This window comes from Neodiprion lecontei, chromosome 5 (assembly GCF_021901455.1).
Source record: "Neodiprion lecontei isolate iyNeoLeco1 chromosome 5, iyNeoLeco1.1, whole genome shotgun sequence".
NCBI classification, from domain to species: Eukaryota; Metazoa; Arthropoda; class Insecta; order Hymenoptera; family Diprionidae; genus Neodiprion; species Neodiprion lecontei.
The window spans coordinates 936,583-958,310 of NC_060264.1; the positions used below are offsets into that span (position 1 = coordinate 936,583).

Consider the following 21,728-nt stretch of genomic DNA (forward strand, 5'->3'; position numbering starts at 1 on the left):
TTGGATCTTCCGCGAACGAAGGTAACATAATCACGGACCGGGTATCCCCTATTTTTTCTATCTCCGTGACCGAGAGATTGAGGTTAACCTCAAAATCTGTCGAGTCCTCGTGTTTGAAACACAGTTTGACATTAGAGACTGATCAACAACAAATCTTTAACCGAATAAAATGGCTCAAGGAAAGTTGAAGGTTAAAGCAAAACTGCCAGCTTCCGCTAAGCCAAAGGGCGGCGGTAACAAGAATAATAACAATAACAAAGGTCGACCGATACAGCGTAGAGGAAGTAAGGCTATAACGACGAATCTGTAAACGTTTTACGTATTTATGTACAAACGCGCTTGACTTGAATGTAATTAGTAATTATTGAAGTGCTCGGTACCATTTATCGATGACAATTATCCGAATCCTCATGCGTTAAGTTTTCTAAATCCCAAAAGAGACAATTGTCTTGCCTATCGATCGAGGGGCTATTGTAGAACACTCTTGGGTGTACTCGCTTCTTACTGCCTATTTATCCAAAGATTTGTCGGTGAATATCGGGGAGTACCCACGAGTACCGGTGAGTACCAACGAGTCTTTGGATAGACAAGGCACAGTAGGTTGTCAAATAAGGTAGGAGGAAGCTAATATACTCTAGAGTGAATAACTCCTCGCTACGTATAACAATCACTATCAATTTTACCTCAGCCATGTACAACCTAATCGATGATATTTGTTTACAAATTAAGATGCGCCGGTACGTCCAAAGAAAGCCAAATTTGAGGAACAGAATAAACTGAAGAAAATCATATCGAAAACGGTGAACAAAGCGATGGAACAAGAGTTGAGGCAAAGAGCACTTGGAGGTAAACAATCTCTGACAAAGAAAGAACCGGCTTCGTCGTCAAGCGGACAGAAAAAATAACAGTAAATAATTCATTCTCTCTTTAATCATGGACAATTTACTTGAAATAAAAATGGTGTACGCAATTTCATTGAGAGGTCGTAAAATCGTGTCATTCAATTCAATGAAAAAATCTCCGCTGTAGCTGCATTGAGACTTGTTTTTAAAAGTATCGATTTCTTACTTGTTGAAGTAATAACTCTTTATTCATAACATGTCCCACGGTATAATTATTGTTATATTATTATATTAATATGTAGTTGTATAATATAATTTTCATATTTACTGGCAGTTGCTTTTTGCACGTCACGTTCTACGCAACGTACATTTCTTTTTTTTTTTCATTTCAATTTGTCGATGTCTGTTGTAAAAAGAAAGATAAAGAACCTGTATATAAATAGTTGATATTTCATAACATACATATATATGCATTTTTTGATATTTCGCAGTCAATTCTTTCTTTCCAATATTAACAGTAATCGTAATACTAGTAATAAGAATAATATTAAAGTGGTGTTACAATAATAAAATGTAGCACTGGATACAGTCGATGGCACTGTAGTTTAAATAATATTAAAGAATATGGCAATCGTGTGTAAGCTGAAACGCTACAGAGGAACACACAGAAAATGAAAAACGAAAAAAATCGTGCTACACAAGAAAACAAAAAAAAAAAAAATATATTAAATGCAATGACGGTAAATACAATCGGAATGAATTCAACAATTTTCACGTAAAATTATTATTTCATTCCTCAGTTCGATAACAGTAGCGTGAACTTATCGAAAATTGTTCCTACATTTTGGTATGCGTATGAAATTTTGATTATGCTGTTGAAATCATATATATATACTTTTGTATATATGTATGTATCTTTAATTTTATTTTTTTCTGTTATCAACTCTAGAATCTGAATTTATAAAAACTATATCAAGTATCGTTCAAATGTTTTTACATGACTATCATACAAGTTTTTCCCGCGCCTATTATGATTCCGCGCCAAGCGCGTCTCTTAACAATATATATATTATATGCTCTCTATAGTTCATACGTAATACTCTGGTTTTCGTTTTAATAAAAAATCACATTAGCTGATGCGCTCTAGCTGCAGGCTTTTGGTTTTACTGCTCGTAAGCATCTGTATCATCTTTCTTCTAATTGTAAGTACATATGATAATCATCGGCCCATGTTCGTGGTTTCTCATCGTTTTTTTGCTTGTGCTCTTATGGTGATGCGACCTGGAGAAAAAAAGATTAATAAAAATGAAATGACAAGCTACGAGTTAAACTCAATGCCAATATTCAAACGGCACTCACAACTAGGAGATGTCCACTTTCTCTGTTCTTGCTTATCGCCGGAGTATTTCCTGTTCTGAATTCTATTGTACCTTCCTTGCCACTGACTAGTTTGTGGGAAAGTCTGAAACAGTATATTCGATATTTAAGTAACCGTTACTGGTTGCCAGAAATTGTTGCAGGATCCTTCATTCAATTTTCGCTGAAAAAATATACTTACAATTCCTCGTTGACGATGCTAAGGATTTTAGGATTCTTTGTTATGTCGATCGCTTTAGTCAGGGCTTCGATTATGTGGGGCAATTCCAGGATCAAATCACCCTAAAATTGTACATCGGTTTGTGTAATTTTGTTTCTAAGGCTATCGTATAAGTGTTCGTAAATAGACCGTGCTCGTTATAATCTCTATATACCTTGTCCTTTTTCAGTTCTGGCGGTATTCTGACAATCAGTAAACTATCAGATTCTCCGGTGACGACCAAACCGCTGATCGATTGATAGGGTAGTCGATGTTTCAATTTGAAGGTCTTTATCGTATCCAGAATGTAAACTGCTTTGTGAGTAAGTATGAGGACTCTGTCGCGAGGCTTGTATCCGTGACGGTCGTATTTCACCACCGGAGTTGCATACTGCAGAAATTGAAAATAAATTTGAGCATAAAAATTTACAAATTACAAGAGGTATCGACCTAACCAGCTGAAATATCACCTTTATAGTTTCATCGCTGGGAAGAATGTTGGTCGTAAATGTTTGTCTCAGAGCATTGAACTCTTCGCCGAGTCGATCCTCCTGGAATCGTGGTCCAACGCTCTTTGCGTACGACTTCTTCTTGTCCTTGAACAAGGTTTCCGCAAGAATCTTGAGCTCAAAGTGCGCCTTGTCTTCTGGCGATAAGGCCAATCTGTAATTTCGAGCCTTCCACCTTCTGTGCATTGGATGCAGTAAATCTGAAGCCTAAGTTTCAACATATATTGAAATTACGTTATGCTCCAAAAAATTGAATCGCAGTCGTTATATTATTCAGAATATTTACCTCCTGACAAGCGAGCGGGCATGCAGGCCAAGAAGTATCCAAAAGACTTTCCGGAAGATTAGCAGCGAGTCTTCGGAGCCATTGTGCTTTTCCCAGTTCAATGAATGCCATATTTTCTTCATTTGGCGGTCCATTTCGAGTAATGAAACCTTTGATGAACCTAATGAAAATATTAAGATTGGAGTTTGAAACATGGTTTCTCACAGCACTTATCAGCTGTAGATAATAATGTAACTCTATCGTTTGTATCCTTTCGTTTTTTTTTTAAGGGAAACGGACCTTCGAATAGTGATGACAGCCTTTCGCCTCTGTTCCGCTTCCCTTTTCGCGAGCCACCTTCGAACGTATTTCTCCAAAACGATAGAGGCATCTCGCATTTCGAGGTATATCCTCCTTTGCTTTCTACCCTTCCATCTGCTTTGAATGATGGCAGCAATATCGTGTTTCTTCTCTTGGAAAGCATCTTCGGTTTCAAACAGAGTCTTGGGTGATCTGATGAACAGCTTCGTGCTAAAAAGAAAAAAAATCCAAACGATTGTTCACGCCCGTTATGTATCCTTGTAATCACTCGGTATTCCTGACTTTCAACTTTTTACTCACTTGCCCATCCTGTATTCGTCATTCTCGTACCCAAGATGGCAGACTAGAGTTTGTACCCCGTCTTTTGCTGCACCGTGATACCTGGGCCAGGTTTCAGGGCAGAGTGCCTTGTAACGTTGCAAAAATTGTTCGTATGGTCTTCTGTAGGCGAATCCGGCTCTCCTAACTCTCAGGTTCTCCATCAAGCCGAGATACTTGACCTGGTGTAGTACTATCTTCTCGTTGAATTGACCTGAAAGAGACATTCACGAAAGCCTTGGTCAGTACTTTTCGACGCTAGAAGAAGAGAACCGAAAATCTTAACTAAATATGTCACTGTCAGACTCACCAGCCAACTTGAAGTCATTTGGTTTGATGCAACGGATGTAGGAGGGCTCTTTCCCCAGAAGTATTTCCATCAGATTATTCAAACTGTTTCTAAATTGGGTTATCGCAGTTTCCGGACGTTTCTTACTCGACAAATCTTCCACGTCAAATATAACCTGGGACATAAAGATTGTACGGTTCAACAAGTCGTATGTTTCAACCGGGTTCCATTAAACCAGTCGAGTATCGGATTACGAAGAGGTTTAGGTGAACCTTCGAACAATACCTTGGTTATTGGATTGGTAGTGTGAGACATAACTTCGCGAAGATCCCTGAACAGCAGGTCGTTATTCTTTTCAAGGAAGGTATTTACGTTGTACGTTACTTCTCCAGCGTAATGGACCAATCTGAATTCCTATAAATCGAACAAGGCGTTACAGGCATTGTACCAACTTTCGATCCACTCGATACTTTGGCACAGAGTATTGCACAAAATCACTCACGTCGCGTCCCATTATTTTTTGCGTTTGTATGTCGGATTTCATGTGACTTATGTAGTGCTCGTGGTTGGACAGATGAGTGTGTAATTTTTCAAGGAAGCTCAAATCCGTCGGTTCGCCAGGTCGGAGACATTCCTCGTCGAGCAGGGCAATGATACCTGCGCGCATTCGCAAAGAAAAATTGAATATTACTTGTGAAATTTTGACTGCACAACCAATCGACGGACCTCCGATCCGTAACTACTCGCTAAGAATACCCACCCTTGTGCTTCTCTTCTATCAAATCACAGATTACTTTGTTGTTGAAGTACTTAACGGGCTCCCACTCAATACCCTCCTTAAGGTACTCCTCTTGTTCCGATTTCAGTGTCAGACGAATGAAAAGTTGCTGCAATTTTTCATTGCAGAAGTTTATGCAGAATTGCTCGAAGCTACAGAAATGCGGTAAAAAATGTTCGTTAATCAGTCTCACGGAAACGTTAAATAAACTTGATGATTTGCACGTGCAAGGTAAAAATGGACCGATTTCTCAAAGACTCACCTGTTTTTCTGGAAAATTTCGAATCCGTATATATCCAGGATTCCCATAACAACGTTGCGCCGACTGTCCTGCGAATGGAGGGATTTGTTCAGCCTCTTGACCAGCCAGGTGAACAATCGATCATAGACGGCCTTGGCCAGAGCATCGCGGGCGTAGATTGCCAATTCTCTGTTGAGAGGTGAACAGACGACGTCGCCTCGAGCTTCGATAGTGCGACTGGTGAAAGCCTTCGCAAGTTGGACGGCATCGCAGCCCAGCAACTGAAGAGCAAAGGGTCGTTATTATCGAGAGACATTCAAAGCGTCCGATCGGGAGAGTGTGAACATTCGATGACGTTACCGAAGATACAGCTTCGACCGAGGCTGGTTTCAATATTTCAGCGACGCCCTCGGTCTCGGTGAAACCAACGTTTCCCATGTGGAGAACGGAGGCCACGATTTGAAATATGGAGTCCTGTTCGACCTGGTCAAGTTCTATGGTATTCATCGCGTTCGTCACCTCTCGGAACTGGGCGGAATCATTGATGGATTCGACGTGTCCTTTTGCCTGAAACGGTGAGGAGCAACTGGTCGGTGAAAATGACGGTAACAATGACAGTGACGTCAGAAAAACGGAAAACCGCACTTACGCCGCTGCTGAGGTAGTAATAGGTGTCGAAGTTGCGCTTAAGGAACAGTTTCTGGAGCGTATCCTCATCGGCTCCGGCGAGTAGCTGATAAAATATGTGAAAATTTCGCTCTCCGCTCGACTGATGGACCACTCTCGACTTTTCGAGGAGGTAATTCAGTATGTTACCACCGATCGGGTCACCCTGGTGATGAAAAAGAGCGAACGTGAATATCGGAAACAGTGCGATCGTTGGGAACATTGGGACATGGTCGTTGACCAGTAACTGACGGTGTGTAAAAACAAAAAAAGGAACATATCGTTGGGAACAGCGACGAACCTGGTAGTTGAACTGGATGTCCATGTACTTTCCGAACCTGGACGAATTGTCGTTGCGGTTTGTTTTCGCATTGCCGAATGCTTCGAGGACGGGATTGCTGCCGAGAAGCTTGTCCTTTACTCCCTCGACTTGTTGTTTGTGTCCGGTTGCGGCGGCGATAAATTGCAGGATTTTTTTCGACGCCTCGGTTTTTCCGGAGCCGGATTCTCCTGAAATTTTTCACAACGTTTAGCGCTGTCGTTTAAACCCTAATCGGTCACACGAGGTAAAATTCACCCCAGACGTAATATTTTGCTTCGGAAGTGGGTTATAAAAATTTTTCAAAAAATATCTAGGTATCGTTTAAGGATCGCAAACAAGCTCTCCCGGTTTTCCTAACCAAAATTGATTGTTTAAATATTGCAAAACACCGGCAAAGTGCCACAAATGTCGAAACAAGGTCTTCATTTTGCACGAAGAATGGCACCAAGAGGTTGCCATTGCTACGACCAAGGGACTCTACGAGGACTTTGAAAAATGTTTGGGGTGAAATTCGCCCAGAGTGACCGATTACGGTTAATCTACCGCGACGTGTGATTCCAGCGATTGAAATCTAATCCATGACGTTATGTTATCCAACCTGAGATGAGGATACATTGCTCTCGGTTTTCCTCGGTCAGTGATTGGTAAGCTGTATCCGCTAGGGCGAATCTGGAAATATGAAAAGACAGGTGTTTCAAATGACACCGTATCCCGGTCTTTCGTAATACGTCGCGTGATTGGCTCGACTTTGTAACGAGGACGAAGTTGGTAACGTTACTGAACCTACGATGGATGTTCGGGAAAAATCGTTACTCTTCGCAAGCTTGGAAACGTCTGAAATCCAGCTAATCGATCACAACAAAGATAGAACACGTTAACATTTTGAAAAACCAACTTCTTGAAAGTCCTTCTGAAATCGTACAATGATTCATTCCACGATCCGTTGTTACGTTAACGTCACCAACTTAAACATGGTTCGACTTTCACTCAAAGAAACGCCGTTCCTCGGTTACCGGTGCATGTGCAGCAACGTGCATGCATGCGATGTACCCATTATCGCGTGACTGTGGAGAGCCAGGAAGATAGCAAGAGCAGCAGGTATTTCCTGGTTATCAAATTACGTTACAAGCCAATTCGCACGTCAAATTATCGTCGTATATGCGAGCACCGGGAATTGTGGGAACGGTCACACGATATTGCGGTTTTGTTTATGCGCTTCTTACATGTGCGGTGGCGCTTCGAAGAAATGGATTTTTTGATAATCCTGGATAGTCTCCGGGGTGTAAATCGGCAAATCCTTGTACGGATTCACCGAGACGAGGACCTGGCCGATGTAGGTCTGTAAAATACCCGCGAAATTTCCAAATTAGATCTCGTCGTCCCGATGATTTTACCAATGAATTATTTTATCGCAAGCGATAACGAAGAGAGTAAACTCACGTAAATCAGGTTCTCTTTGAACCGTTTTCGCAGATTGTCGACGAACGCTGTCTCGCTTTGGAAGTCCTCCAACAGGACAAAGTCCTGGACACCGACTCGGTCCCGCTCGTGAAGTCCTCTCTCCATCGTCCTTACAGGTCTTTGAGATATCGACCTAGATATCGGTGGCGGGGCCGAAACTCCGCCGACTTCCTCTCCGCTATTGTTTTCGCTGAAAGAAATGCACGCACACAATATAAACGACGTGACTAAGTTTTCGGTGTTTCGAGGATTACTTAAATTTCGAAACAAGTATTAATCGTCTGACTAAAAACGATCTACATCTACCTACTTCGGGAAAAAAAAATAAAAGTATAAACTTTGAACGTTCATCGTCATACTTTCTTTGTTATAAATGCGGTGTACTAAAAACAGGGTGGCCACACAATTGGAAATTCTGGAATTGTCGAGGGATTCATAATTTGGTGATAGACGGAACTGAAAATATCAATTTTCCATCATGGGAATTAAAAACGATTTTTTTGACGTAACTAGATTAGGTTTTTTACGTTGAGAAAACAAATTGGCTTAAACTAACTTTTCTGTACATAATATTTTTCTCAAATTTGAATTGAATTTGAATCGAATATAGAATTAATAAGTTCAACGACTTAGGTTTGAGTAACTTACAATAATTTGGAAAATTTAATGGAAAACGGGATTTTAGGTCATGAAATTTTCTTCCCCAAATATTTGTGGCCAGCCTGTAAAAAAAAACTTAGTGCCGGATATTTATCGCTCTTTGCGGATGTTTCTGGTCTCTTGTAGAAGGAAGCGAAGTGTTTCTTCTTTGTATTCTTTATCAGGCCACAAAGAAAGAAAAACCACCTCAGTGGTTTATTTTATATTTTATATTATACCGTGCAAAACAAGATATGGGATCATAAAATAGTCTTGATAAAGTGTCTCCAGAGAATCATCCTTGTTGTTGCATTCGTAGGCATTGCTGTTTGAAATATTCTAACAGAATTGCAATCGGCCTGTCAATTCCGTTCAAGATCTTGAACGAGCAAAGAATTTTTCATTTCATTTCATACGTAGCCTGCTAACAATCGTCCGGTTTCGATTCTATCGTAACGAATTGAAACCAAAGTGGAACGATCGGGTTCCGGCCGAATTCGGATCACTTGCAATTGGATCCTTGTGGCAGGCGTAACATTGTCAACGTGTAAGAGAACCACGTTCCGATTGCGAGTATGGTTGTTTGGATTTTTTTCAGATCGCAATTGCATAATTTGCATCATTTACATCGTATTTATCGCACCAAGGTAACCCAGAGAGAATCGCGATATCATATTTTCAAATTCTGACCGATTACCGCTGCATATCGCTGCTTATCTCGACTCGTTTGCGCCTAGAAATCGCTGGATTTCTGCAGCTTAAAACCGAACATTGATTGAGCAAAGTATGGCGAGTGAAATGTGTTTGAAATTACATTATTAAAAGCAGCGTCGATACTCGTGGATAGAAAAATTGAAAATTTGCAATGCTTCTTATTTTTACATTACGTATATATGTATGTATGTATATATGTATGTGTACGCGAACGACGAATAACAACGTTGTAAAAATATTTTTCCCGGAAAGAAGTGTAATCGGACATTCAATGCGAAATAACAAGACTACGCTCCGTACCTACTTGATTATTAAAAGTATAATATGAACCGATCGGGGGCCAGTTATTTCTTGGCCTTTCAAAAAGTATACCATCATCACAAATTGTCGGACATTGCGGTAGAGTCAGCGTTTAACGACCTTGCAAACTCGCCTGATAAACTCTACTACAGATTAGATACGGAACGTTAGTTGCCGGTATATACGATATATACGATATATATACATATACACCTAATCGCTACCTTCGATATATTTTTATTTTTCCAAACGTGTACCTACGCAAATCAATAGAAGAAATTTTTCAATCTTGCTCTACAGTTTTTCAATTAGATATTAATTAATATTACCATCCATGCGGAAGGAATTTTCATTTTCTTTCATTTTGTCGGAGTATATATGTGGATGACTATAATTTCATTCAATAATACAACGATACAGGTGCTCTACTCCAAAAATAACACTGTCAATTAATCTAGTCGATATTGCGTAGTTTGAGAGAAAAAAAAAAAGAAACAAACAAAACTGTGCTACAACAGCGAAGCGTCTGTAACACCTATTATACGAATCAACGAGTTATATTCCTCAGAGTAAATTAATAATTTAACATAATCGTTTGACAAAGCACAAAATATTTCTATACATATATATATGGAACGCTCACCTCATTTCGACGTTATCCTCGTTTCGACTGCGGATGAAAAATGTTTATTATTTTTATCACATCATTTTATTTTTTCATACGGAGTCTTCCGCCGGTTCGACACACCTGCCGGTTGTCGCTTTTACATACGCTTTGACGCTACCGTATATACATATATATATATACGTGTGTATGTATGTATGTGTACTTAGTTCGTATGTAACTTACGTACATAACTTGGAGAGATTACCTCTACGTATACCTTATATATATATATATATATACATGTATATATATACGTGACGTTGGATGCCAATAGCAACGCGGAGTGATAAGATGGTGTGTATAAAAATTGATATTGACACGTTCCGTTTTAACTGCGAAACATTTACAACATTCGGTAGTTCGATTGTATTTTTATTGCCCAGAGATTATCGACTGTAATTGAATTTTTCCTAATCTTCGAACATCGAAAATTCGGGTATCACGTGAGGACTGGTTTTTTTTTTTTTTTTTTTATTTTTATTTTTATTTCTTATTGTTGAATCATTTTTGCGAAAGAATTTTGTTTTCCAAAGAATGTTTTAATTTATCGATATATTGATATACCCGTCACACATTATCGCATGAAATGACTAAACTATCGAATTTTTTCTGACAGGCAATTCGGTTTTCTATCTACAATTGTATCATTGATGCCGTTTTTTTTTTGTAATATTCTCCTAATATTACATCGAGAATGAATTTATTTTTTTCCTGTTTATCAAAGTTCGTTATCTTTTGGTTTCCTTAATCTCGCGGCAACGTTTCTCGCGTCTAATCTCGTCTTATGCAAAAAATAATCTAATTGTCGACGGGCCTAATCATGTGTCAACGGTGTTTAGATCATCGATCGTTTAAGCAACGATGAACATTCCTAAGTGTGAAAAATCGTCGGTAGTCGGTACGTCGGGGGCAAATGTGAAATTCGTTTCTAGGCGTGGCTGTTAAAGTTACCAGTGTAATAAAACGATAACGATAACTGATCGTTTTCAATCACTCCAATTAAGTTGTTGAAACTCGGGAGTTTTGTAATGCGGACAGTGATGATATAATCATTCGGACATTTATCGTTTATCAATGCGTACAAGTATATTATCATCATCGAGCCAAATTCCGTCATTAATTGTTAAAACATCGTCCCCAAAAATATTTTCACGCCTAATAAACGTGAACGAGAAACAATATCGATTAAAATCATCGTTCCAATTGGAACGCGAAAAATTGCATTACGTCCGATCATTGATCGATATAGAGTATTAAGAAAATATTCATCGTCTTTTATGCGAGGAAAAAAACCATAGATTGAATTGAAAAAAAAAATTTTTTTGAATTAATAATTTACAGACCGGTTAAAACGAAAGGGAAATTAAATATCTTCTCACGACTAGTTTACATCACCGAGAATTGCGTAACTATATACAGACATGCATAATATCTACAAGTTTCACGCACGACTCGAGGAGTCGTCGATAGATTAAAAATTATCGCTTTCCCGACGTTTCCTCAACGCTGCAATTATACAGCCTTATTTAACGGTTACTTTTATACACCTGACAGTGTCATCCGAGGGGCGAAAAAAAAAGCCAACATTTTATTTTCACTCTCTTCCCTGTTGGTTTCGTTAAATCCTGATATAAAATCCGTGATTTGTTTATATAATGCATAGTTTAAAATGGCGATTTTTAATTTTCTCCACATTCTCCACAACCAACGATACCGAAAATATTCATGCAAATTCTCCGCGAACGTCGGTAGTTTCTAAAACGTTTTTTTTCCTTTTTTTTTTTTTTGTTTTCGCGCGAAAAAAATTGCGACGCACCGTCTATATCCATCCTGTATTATATTTAACAGAGATCTCGATCGGTGATTGGGATCATTGCATCTGATTGTGATATTCGAGTTACGTAATTCCGGACCGTGGAAATTTCTAGAACCTAGCCGATTGCTAACTGGGCGTCAAATCGCCTTCGATGATCACCGATAATACATAATAATTGTCAGCAACGTGTCACTCTGATATAAGTCAACTGATAACAAACACACGGTTTCGGTCCGTGACTTCATCGATTGTTATACCCACTACACATTCTTCTGACCTAATTTTTAACGATTTCGTGTTATACAAAAAAAATAAAATAAAATAAATAAGTAGATAAACAAACAAATAACCGGAAAACGAATTTACTGAAACTCGGCGATTTCAATAAACACTGCGCGCCTCTCGATTCATCGTTTCTAACTCTCCGCAAATTTCTTGTCTTCATTTACCGATTAACCTCTCATACTTAAAACAATATTGTATTACAATGCGTTGACAAAGAATTTAAAAAACAGACGAAAACTGATTAATCAATAAAACTCGATAAAACAGCTGTTACAAATTCTGTTCACACTTTACAATAATAAAATTAGCAACACCAGCTGGATGAGAATGACGTGGAAAGGGCAAAAGACTCCGAAATATTATTATTATTATATATATTATTAACGTTAGAAGTAATCTCGTTATAGCGACGTCTTCTTTTTTATTGTTATTATTATTATTATTATTATTATTGTTGTTGTTGTTGTTGTCGTCCTTATTATCTGGTTATTCTTAATTCTCCGCCTTACTAGTTCAATATAGCGGCGAAACGCGAACAGTTGTCGTATATGAAAAAAAAAAGAAAGAAAGAGAGAAAATGAAGCAAGATTGTAAAATTTTCAAGATCTACCGGTATAAATAATTAACCAGCAGCAGCAACAGCCTCGAGTAGCGAATCGCCGGAGTCGCGAAATCAGACTAACACCTGTCGGCGTCGTCGAGAGCGATCGTCGTGGACGTCGCGTCACCCTGACCAGCGTCCGTCGTCGTCGTCGTTCTTGGTACATCATACAAGCCGCGATATTCTCACCCCCGCCAAAACGCCGAGAAGATAAATAAATGCAATGTCCGATACTTTTTTATTTGTACGCGTTTCACGGTAGCAGACGTCGTCGATCGTCGACGGTTTTATCGAATCCCGGATGATTTATTACACAATATGGCCGCGTTACGGTTTTTAAAAGTGAGAGAGAAGTAAGTTCATGGATAAGTCACGCGAGAAAATAATTGTCCGCGGGTGTGCTAAAAAATATTACTCTTTCAGGTGGATGGGATGGTTTTGTGGTAAATGTTTATGCCTTTCGAGTTTGCTGAATCCAAAAATTATTTCCATTTCCTTCCGTTACGTACGGTGTTTTTGCAAGATACAAGGTGTTTGCGTAAAGAAAGCGTGACAATGAAAAAAAACTACCATTTTAATACAATGAACTAAACAATATTTGTTATAAAATTAAACAAATAATTTCATTACGAAGCGTGCTTGACGTTTCGTGTTCGGTCTTTTTGCCTGTGAAACCTTTTCTTCTTCTCTTTGAATACTTCTTCGAACACGCTTCTGACTTCCATTTTCTGCTTACCTGTTTTGTATTCATTCTCGAGTCTCGCTCTAATACGTATTAATTGGAATTAAGAAATCACTTTTGCATAGGATTTTTATCATCAAGAAGTTATTCGAGGTAAACGGGAGTTTCATTCTAAACGAAACTACAAATACGAGTTCAAGAGAAAACCTGATTTTATGAAATTTTTTTAGTATTTTTTTTTTTCGATTCGAATACGAATACGGTTATACGTAGTAATAAATTCGTTAGATAACTGTTAATGAGGAATAAGGAATTTTTGTCCATTAATGAAATTCCTACCATTGCATAACAAATCGCTTAACGATGAGACAGATTTTTTTTTTATCGAGCTCGTTAGTCGGTTGAAAAAAAGAAAGAAGGAGAAAAAAATCCGATTTGTGTCCGACGGTTACAATTTCAAAAACGATGAATAGACGGTAAAAAATGAGCTACTATTTCTAACAATCAGGCAAGCATTTGTACGATTGTTCTGACCCGAAAATTGTAGAATAATCAACGTGATTTCTCTTAGGTTTGTTAACAACAATATGTTGACAGGTAAAATTCAGTGTTCTGAAATCTCTTTTAATTTTTTAATCGACAAAAATGAGAAAATGGCTTTTCGCAAATTGTACGATATACAGAGAATTTTGTCTAGAGTTGTTTTACAAAAATTGGAGAAAATTGTCAAACGCCATGAAATTATGTATATTGGATTGGTGCGATACAAATAAGGTCGCGACTCAACGATCGCCAGCCTCACTGATAATTTGTAATAATTTCCGATAAGTTAATCAATGATGTATGCATACAAATGTGTATATCGAAGGATGACTCAAACGAATTCCATACGCGAAACGGTAATTAATCATACACAATACAGACTTGACATGTGTGTACGCAGGGGTGGTTTTAAAAAAAAAAACGTTTTTCAACCTTTCTTTTTTTTCTTACGTTATACCCTTCGAAAAGTCAGTTCTATTGTAAACCGATAACAGCTTCCCGACTTGTACAGTTTTCGCGATATTTCGGTCAGAGTGTTTGAAAAATTCAAACCGGATAAGGCACCTTTTACAATTTTGCTACCGAGTTCCGGTTTCGCGAGACTTTGTTTGAGGCTAAAAACTAACGTTTCGAAGGATACGTAGGAAAAATAACAATTGCGTAAAACACTCCAGTATACGTACGATACGTATAAAACTAATCTACGTATAACGTCCATTTCAGACGCTGTCGGATTAAATCGAAAATGATGTGTACAACAATTGTACGAATTCACTTGCGACGTTGATAACGACGAGATATTAATTTCGTTACACATATACATATTATACATATTATACATATATACATATACGTAAATCTGCTTCCATGGTTTATTGTACGTATATAGTAAGATATAGGATAAGAAACTGTGTTGTAACAAAAAAAGAGGCAGCATTCATAATGCAGGCACAATCAATTCCATCTGCGCAATTACATATTCATACACGATATTTTGTTGAAAGGTTGAAACGAACGATGTGGAAATTGTGAAATCATTAATAACAACGTATTTCGACAGGATAGTAATATTAATATTATTGCTGTGTTATGGTCGAGGTGGAAAACTCGGGAGTAGAAATTTATTTTCGCTAATATGTTACATACTTGTATTACACAAATCGTCGCAACTCTTGTTACTTTTTACTTATTTACGTCATTTTGTTGATCGTCAGATACGTCATTCACGGTTTATCCCCGAGTTGATCAAAGGTCGATCGGAATGGCAGACAATGAGTATAATTACCCGACGCAATTGATTCTACGCGTGTGTGTAAATTTTCACGAGGTTGAAGTTAGCGGAAGAAAGAAAAAAGAAAGGTTAAAGAAGAAAGTTGTTAATCTGTAGCGTTAGGATTTTCGGAAATTCAGTTGGTAAATGATAAGAAAGAAAAAAAAAAACAAAAAACACATGTTCTTATTTTGAAAAACCAACTCCTCTAAAGTCGTTCTAAAATTATACAGCGATTTATTCCAAGGAATATATTTTATTTTTATTAAACATTTTTCAATTTCGAATGTTCCGTACAATCGAGTTGAAAAAAGTCTACGAATTTATAGTCCGAAATGTAAAGGATTTTTGCTTCATTACGCTTAACCAAATTTTACATTATACTAAATTAGAGCAAGCTGACTTGCTGTATCAATAAGAACGACGAACAATAATCGATTATTTTTCCTCGTAATCGGTTTTTATTTTTTACACCCATGAACGACGCAATGCAATATCAATTTATGCGATTAGAGTATCTATTATTATCATTGTCTTACTTACTAAGATACCTATTAGACATAAAAAATGAAAGATAAATGAATATTTTCACCTGATATTCAAAAGTATTTCAAATGAAACTGCAAATTATCAAAAACCTTTCCACCATTAAGACTACGTACTGAAATTTACGAAATTTTGGTTCTATATGCACCGTTTGAAAAAAATACGAAGTAATCGATCAATCGATTAATTTTTACCGATTCGATCGAGTCGTGTTCGATTATCTTTAGCTTACTGGCCATTTTTCTCTCGGTACGAACATCTCGTCGTAAAAATTTCGCGGCCTCAAAAAATTCCCCCCCCCCCCAAAGTTTTCAGAGCCGTCGAGTTATTTGCATTTATACCGACCCTGCCGAGCAATTCCTTCGCGAATTTCTTGCAAATTACACGGTGTCTGTGCCTTTTATAAAAACTTGCCGCCTTCGGATGGGTGGACGAACGCCTCGTCAAATTTTCATGGTCTAATTGCGAGGACTCTATGGACCCCGTAACAAGGTAACAACCCTGAAGTTCTCGTTTTTATTCCCTTACAAATTGTCCCTCCTCTTCGTCGCGACACGTTGCATCTAAATTGTTAAAAATATAGACCAGATTTGCTGCAGAATTTCATTCTACGACGGCTCATTTTCTTCAGAAGGATTATTTTCTTTTTCTACAAAGTCATCGGAGCCGATTTTCATTGTTTTCAGTATCGAATTCGGTACTGTCAATTCTTGATCACGACCGATATCGGTGCAACGTTGTAAAATTGAAAAGAAAAATTCAAAGATATCAAAAAAAAAAAATACGTACAATTTCTTGATGTTAGTTAAGAGTTTTGTAATTTATTTTCCAAAGAACGCGATCAAACTTACGCAACAGGTAATTAAAGTTCTTCGAATGACTTCTCCTGTTCGCTCGACAGTTTCGACTGAAGAAAAATTACACTCCGTTGGAAATAATATGGCGAAACATGATTCACGAACTTCGATTTCAAGGATCAGTTTCCGCATCAGACGTCGCCTCGCGTGTGTAAATATAATGACGTGAAAAATGTAATTTGAAAATCCTCTCGGTTAACGGTACGGTCAGTTTGCCGCTGCTGTTGTTACATAGGTATGCATACGGGGCATTCCATGCCAATTCAACATCGGTCCGACGACCCTTTACCTCTCTGATTTGACCCGCGATTTTTTATACGAAGTTTTTCTTTTTACCATTTTTAAAAAGAAAAACATATCAATCGACAGAATCTAAAAATCTGAAATAATTCTGAAAAATACTGCGTCACGTATGTGAAAATTGTTTCAAGTTTTGAGCACGAGTGAACTGACTCTTTGTTCCAATATAAAAAAAAAAAAAAAAAAGTATTGAAAATTGTAAACAGTTCAAATCAGTTCCGCAAATTCCTAACGAAAAACCGAGCGGTGGAGGCGAGAGTTGAAACAACGGTGTAAAAATATTGGTAGCTGAATTGAAAAGGTGAAAGGTCAGACCCGGTTTGAGTTGGCACGGAATGCCCCATATACACGTCGTGCGCATGGTTACGAGGTGATTCATTCCCCAACAAACGTCTTCGGAGTTCAACAGGCGGATTACGAACTCTCGCGTGACTAACGCTATGCGACACGGAATTAAATGTTGTGCATAAATTTGGCAAACGGCGTTCGTTTTGGCTTTGGGAAATTTCGGCATACTCTGCGGAAATTGCAGTTCTTCACAGCCGCTGATTACCGTCTTCGCTTGTAAATAGCGATCCAATTGAAATCCCGAATTCGAAACGTTCCGAAAGCGCGAAATTCGTTGCAACATGAGCTATAAATAAAAATGAGTAAATTCTTTTTTCCTGCAATTAATCGAATCTCCCGCATCTTTATCCAGTCTCTTCACGTATTATTTCGTCGTTGGGATTGCAGAATAATTGTCCTTCACTGAAAATCTTTCCCCATCGTCGTCTTTCAATGCTTTCCAACTATCACGTCAATGAGTCACCGTCATTACAGTCAGACGGCGCTGTTTGCGTTTACTTATTTTCATGCAGTGACGTTTCAATTTGTTGATAAGAAAATTTATATACATATTGGGGTAACGTTGAACTTCGTTGTGATATTTTTTTTTTTTGTAAAAATATCGATTTTTAAAGCATCTTTAAAGAAAAGCGTCTTGCGGTGATTTATCCGGACTGGATAAATCGAAATGAAAAAACAAAAAAGATTTAGTTGATACGAGTTCTTTGATCGAAGCGATAAGCAAAGTATTAATTTTAAACAAAACGGCGGTTCATAGAAAAAAAAAATTTCCGTTTTCCACCAAAATTTTCCCCTCAATTTGTTTATAAAATGGAAACTATTTATCGGTGAGAAAAAACCTTCGATCGAGGACTGAAAAGTATATTCATAAACCATGCGTAAAAATTTGAGACTTCTCGGTTCAACAGTTTCCGAGAAATCTTGCTCAACGTCTTTGCAAATGTTCGCGTAACTTGGAGAACATTTGTCGGATCGACGTGAAATTTTCTGTGCACATACTTGAATATACGTAAATTACGAAAATGAACCAAAAAACATCGTTTTAAAAAAAATCCTGACCAGGTATAACCCCTTAAAAAAGTAAACCAAAATCGTACCGCTCGATTTAGTTCGTTGTTTTCATTGTTTCTTTCGCTTTTTTTTTTTTTTTTTTATTCATTTTAATTCCATTTCCGTCAATCCTTGCTTCTCGTTCGTTCTATTCTCGGTCTCGGTCCTCTAAAAACGGGATCAACCAGTCTGAAGAAGGGATGCATGGCAGGTTCCTTATCCTAATGCGATCCGGTGTCAAAAGCGCGTGGAAATGCGGCTACTGCAGGGCTTCGGTTGTAATATATATATATATGATGATACATATACGATGTAAGTCACGAACACGTACGTGCGCTATATGTATACAATCACCGAATGAGTCACCTGTTTGTTTATTTACGGTAACTCTCTGTATATGCGTTATTCCTACGTCCCTGTTACTTGTTACTGCAATGGAAAAACGCTTCTCGATCTTTCGGTGCGATCGTCTTGATGCTTCTGCTTCTGCTGCTGCTGCTTTGGCCTCGTTTCATAATTTTTATATCATTAAATTTTAAGCTTGTATGGGACGTACAGTCACGTCGATAAAACACGAGAAAAGAGAGGCTTGAACAGTTCGAACGAAACCGATTCCGTCGAACCTAATTTACGAAACTCTCCGTGATTAAAATATATGTATTTTAACACCGAAGTTCAACTTGAAACACTTTATTTATTGTTAACGATTTCGGAGAAAGTCACATTATGTAAATATGTGACTTAATGACTTGAACGAAAAGTGGGTCATTCTTTTCATAAGCGAATTTCATACTAATCCTCTGGGACGGATTTGTTTTTATCAGCTCGTCAGTTGGTTGGAAAAAAATTTTAGTTACATTTAGCCCTCTGAGTCATGGTGGCAAGTATTCTTACCACCTATTTTGTACCCATTTTTTGTATACTTGGATTTTTTTACGTGAGTTATAAGTTTTTGGGGTCGCTGATTACGAATCTGAAATGAGATTTTGAAAATTCAGTACGACGAATCCAATTAGCAGCCCGGAAAATCCCTGCATAGAATTTTTTGATCGTATCCGATGAAATTTGTAATTTTTGTCCACCATATCGGATCTATCACCCTGAATTTTTGAAATCTGATTTCAGATTCGTAATCAGCGATCCCAAAATCATAGAATACCATCTTGTTACAAAAGTTGACCAATAAAAGTTTGGAATAATCCGATTTCTTTGCTCCTTTTGATAAAACCATAGATATTTGAATAGTTAAACTTCACTGTGTGGACATTTTTTCTGCAATCTTAGGGAAATTCTTTTGTTATCGCGATGTAATTTTCACTCAATCTCGTCGCGAGAATTTTTTAACTCGACTGTACGCCGCGCGTATCCTTAAACGAAACTTTAAACGATCCGGCCCCCCGGCAATAATTCCTCGCGCTTTTCTCCGTCGATTCGGCGACTGTATAATCGCTTAGCTCCGAAAATCAGAGACTCGAGGTCCGAGAAAGTTGTACCTATTATCATCGGACATGCATCATGTCTATGCATGAAATACCTCTAACGGTTCGTCTCACCTTATTGGCTTACTTTTACGCCGCGATAATTTATTTAGCCTTTTCAATCACACGACCGGGGCTTGATTTTATCACTCGGATATCTCTCCGTGAAAAACTATTCCGCATATAAGCGTTTTTCAAGAAAATCCATGTCCTATAATTCGACTTGGAAATTAATGAAAATTTCGATGATTTCCGACAGTAAAATGGACTGAATTTAGTAAGGATTCAAATTTTCTCTAATCTTTTTCTATTCTTTTCCTTTTTTTTTTTTTTTTTATTTTTGTAATATTTCGCGAACCTTGCGATTTTGATTAACCGACTATACGAATTTTCGGTGAACTTCTTTTGTACGCGCGAATCTCGCGAATGAGAAATCATCGCATTAGAGTAAACGAAATACGAAACTCTGTTGCGAAAAATTAGACAAATTCCTGTAAAACAATAGCGACAAAAAACACATCGTACGGTGAATTTCGTTTATCAGAGTTATTCGTAGATCGAATCCGATCGATATACATCCGAGCCTAGAAGCTGACGTACGTCGGGCTCTTTTCTTCTTCGGCATACGTCACGTACCTACTTTTATTGACTGTTAATAATCGTTATCCCTTGTCGTATAACGCGTCAACTCGAAGGCCAAGGTGTTAAGCAACTTCGCTACCTATTCAATTTTCTTTATTTCTTTTTCTTCTTCTTCTTCTTCACGTACGGAATTTACTGACGCAACTTTTCGAATAACGCGCACTTATACAGACACTTCGGTACGTATACGTTTCACATCGCAAAATAAACACTCGATCTAATCATCGACGATTCAAGATATCTAAACTGAATAGTTTATAACACGCTTCAACCATGTACCCTACGGATCGTGTTTATTATCAATATTGCGGAGCAAAGACGTCGTTTAATTTCTCCATTATACGCGTGAAAAAATATCATTTAACTCACTGTCAAATGTTGCACATCCGGTGTATTTGTTGTTTTTTCTTTCCTTTTCTTTCACTTTGAAAATATTTCTCAACACGCGGTCGTTACGAAAACGCGAAAATAACGCTGGTATGCCAAATGTTTTTTTTTTTTTTTTTTCTCTCTGTAAAAAATCATAGGGTTGAAACGAGTGATTAGGATAACGTCGGAAAAATCCTTGGTGAAATAAACAAATGTCACGGTCAACCGTTTATTTATTTATTTTTTTTTTTTTTTATTTCTAAGATATTATACTCAACCCATCTTGAGATGCTTTTCTTTTTTGTTTCATTCTTTATCCGCAACTGACAAAGTCGATGTTTAAACCAACTAACATTGATATCGGTTCACGACTCGGAACACAGGCAGGCAGGCAGCTGGGTTTATATTATCGCGAGATACATATTAGAGGAAGTCGCACGTGCGCATTGTGCATTGTATAAGACTTCCGGTTTTCAGACAACGCGTTTACCGCACACGTACGGACACAGACGCGAACGCAGAAAAGAAGAACCGTTAGGCCCGAGAAACTTGTTAACGTGGGACTACATTTTTACTATTCGTTACTGTTTGTTTTTTTTTTTTTCCAAATTTTTCTTCCTTTCCTTTTGCCGCCCTCTTTCCGTTTCTTTATTTCTTCCGAACCGTGACCGCAGGTCGAATAATTAACGAATGCCAAATTGCGTCTTCCACCAGAATCTTTCGTAACGTAATCGTGGTGCGAGTTTGCGGTACTTCCATAAATTTTACACCCAATTTACCATTCCATTCAGCTGTCTAAAAGAGATATTATTTATGTACTTACACAATTTTCATTCGTTTAATTTTTGTGTACTCTGTACTGTAATTATTTCGCAGTCTTATTTGAAATTACATGCGTGTTCAAACGTATTACAAATCGATGATTAATCAGTGATTCGGATTGAAAGTATATCATCTAAGCCTTGAAAAGTATTATATATATATATATATATATTATACACAACAATATGTTTCAGATTACCGCGATTGTATC

The 21,728-nt window shown here is 37.7% G+C and overlaps 2 protein-coding genes across 4 annotated transcripts in view; one reads left to right on the plus strand and one right to left on the minus strand.

Annotated features, from left to right (window-relative positions):
- LOC107226128 lies at positions 1-1,514 on the plus strand. Its single transcript, XM_015666834.2, has 2 exons — positions 1-284; positions 730-1,514. The coding sequence occupies exons 1-2, from the start codon at positions 170-172 to the stop codon at positions 903-905; spliced, it is 291 nt and encodes a 96-aa protein (XP_015522320.1). The 5' UTR covers positions 1-169; the 3' UTR covers positions 906-1,514.
- LOC107226215 (unconventional myosin IC) overlaps positions 1,195-21,728 on the minus strand; it is a 26,613-nt gene continuing 6,079 nt past the window's right edge. Inside the window, exons 1-21 of one of the 3 annotated variants that reach the window (XM_015666951.2) lie at positions 12,620-12,742; positions 9,885-9,911; positions 7,568-7,778; positions 7,351-7,466; positions 6,726-6,796; positions 6,107-6,315; positions 5,789-5,971; positions 5,500-5,706; positions 5,161-5,420; positions 4,881-5,050; positions 4,623-4,777; positions 4,406-4,534; positions 4,142-4,295; positions 3,814-4,045; positions 3,493-3,723; positions 3,214-3,373; positions 2,889-3,134; positions 2,594-2,809; positions 2,401-2,501; positions 2,202-2,304; positions 1,195-2,123 (exon numbers count right to left, since the gene is read on the minus strand). In XM_015666951.2, the coding sequence (XP_015522437.2) occupies positions 2,109-2,123; positions 2,202-2,304; positions 2,401-2,501; positions 2,594-2,809; positions 2,889-3,134; positions 3,214-3,373; positions 3,493-3,723; positions 3,814-4,045; positions 4,142-4,295; positions 4,406-4,534; positions 4,623-4,777; positions 4,881-5,050; positions 5,161-5,420; positions 5,500-5,706; positions 5,789-5,971; positions 6,107-6,315; positions 6,726-6,796; positions 7,351-7,466; positions 7,568-7,778; positions 9,885-9,889 (3,174 nt within the window). In that variant the 5' untranslated portion in view covers positions 9,890-9,911; positions 12,620-12,742 and the 3' untranslated portion in view covers positions 1,195-2,108. Of the gene's footprint in view, positions 2,124-2,201; positions 2,305-2,400; positions 2,502-2,593; positions 2,810-2,888; positions 3,135-3,213; positions 3,374-3,492; positions 3,724-3,813; positions 4,046-4,141; positions 4,296-4,405; positions 4,535-4,622; positions 4,778-4,880; positions 5,051-5,160; positions 5,421-5,499; positions 5,707-5,788; positions 5,972-6,106; positions 6,316-6,725; positions 6,797-7,350; positions 7,467-7,567; positions 7,779-9,884; positions 9,912-12,394; positions 12,475-12,619; positions 12,743-21,728 lie in introns of those variants that run through there. The other 2 variants (XM_015666958.2, XM_015666974.2) reach the window with 2 other exon arrangements.

Coding starts and splice junctions, on each gene's coding strand:
- LOC107226128 (XM_015666834.2), top strand. CDS start 170: ATGGCTCAAGGAAAGTTGAAGGTTAAAGCAAAACTGCCAGCTTCCGCT. Junction 285..729: donor ACCGATACAGCGTAGAGGAA/GTAAGGCTATAA, acceptor TTACAAATTAAG/ATGCGCCGGTACGTCCAAAG.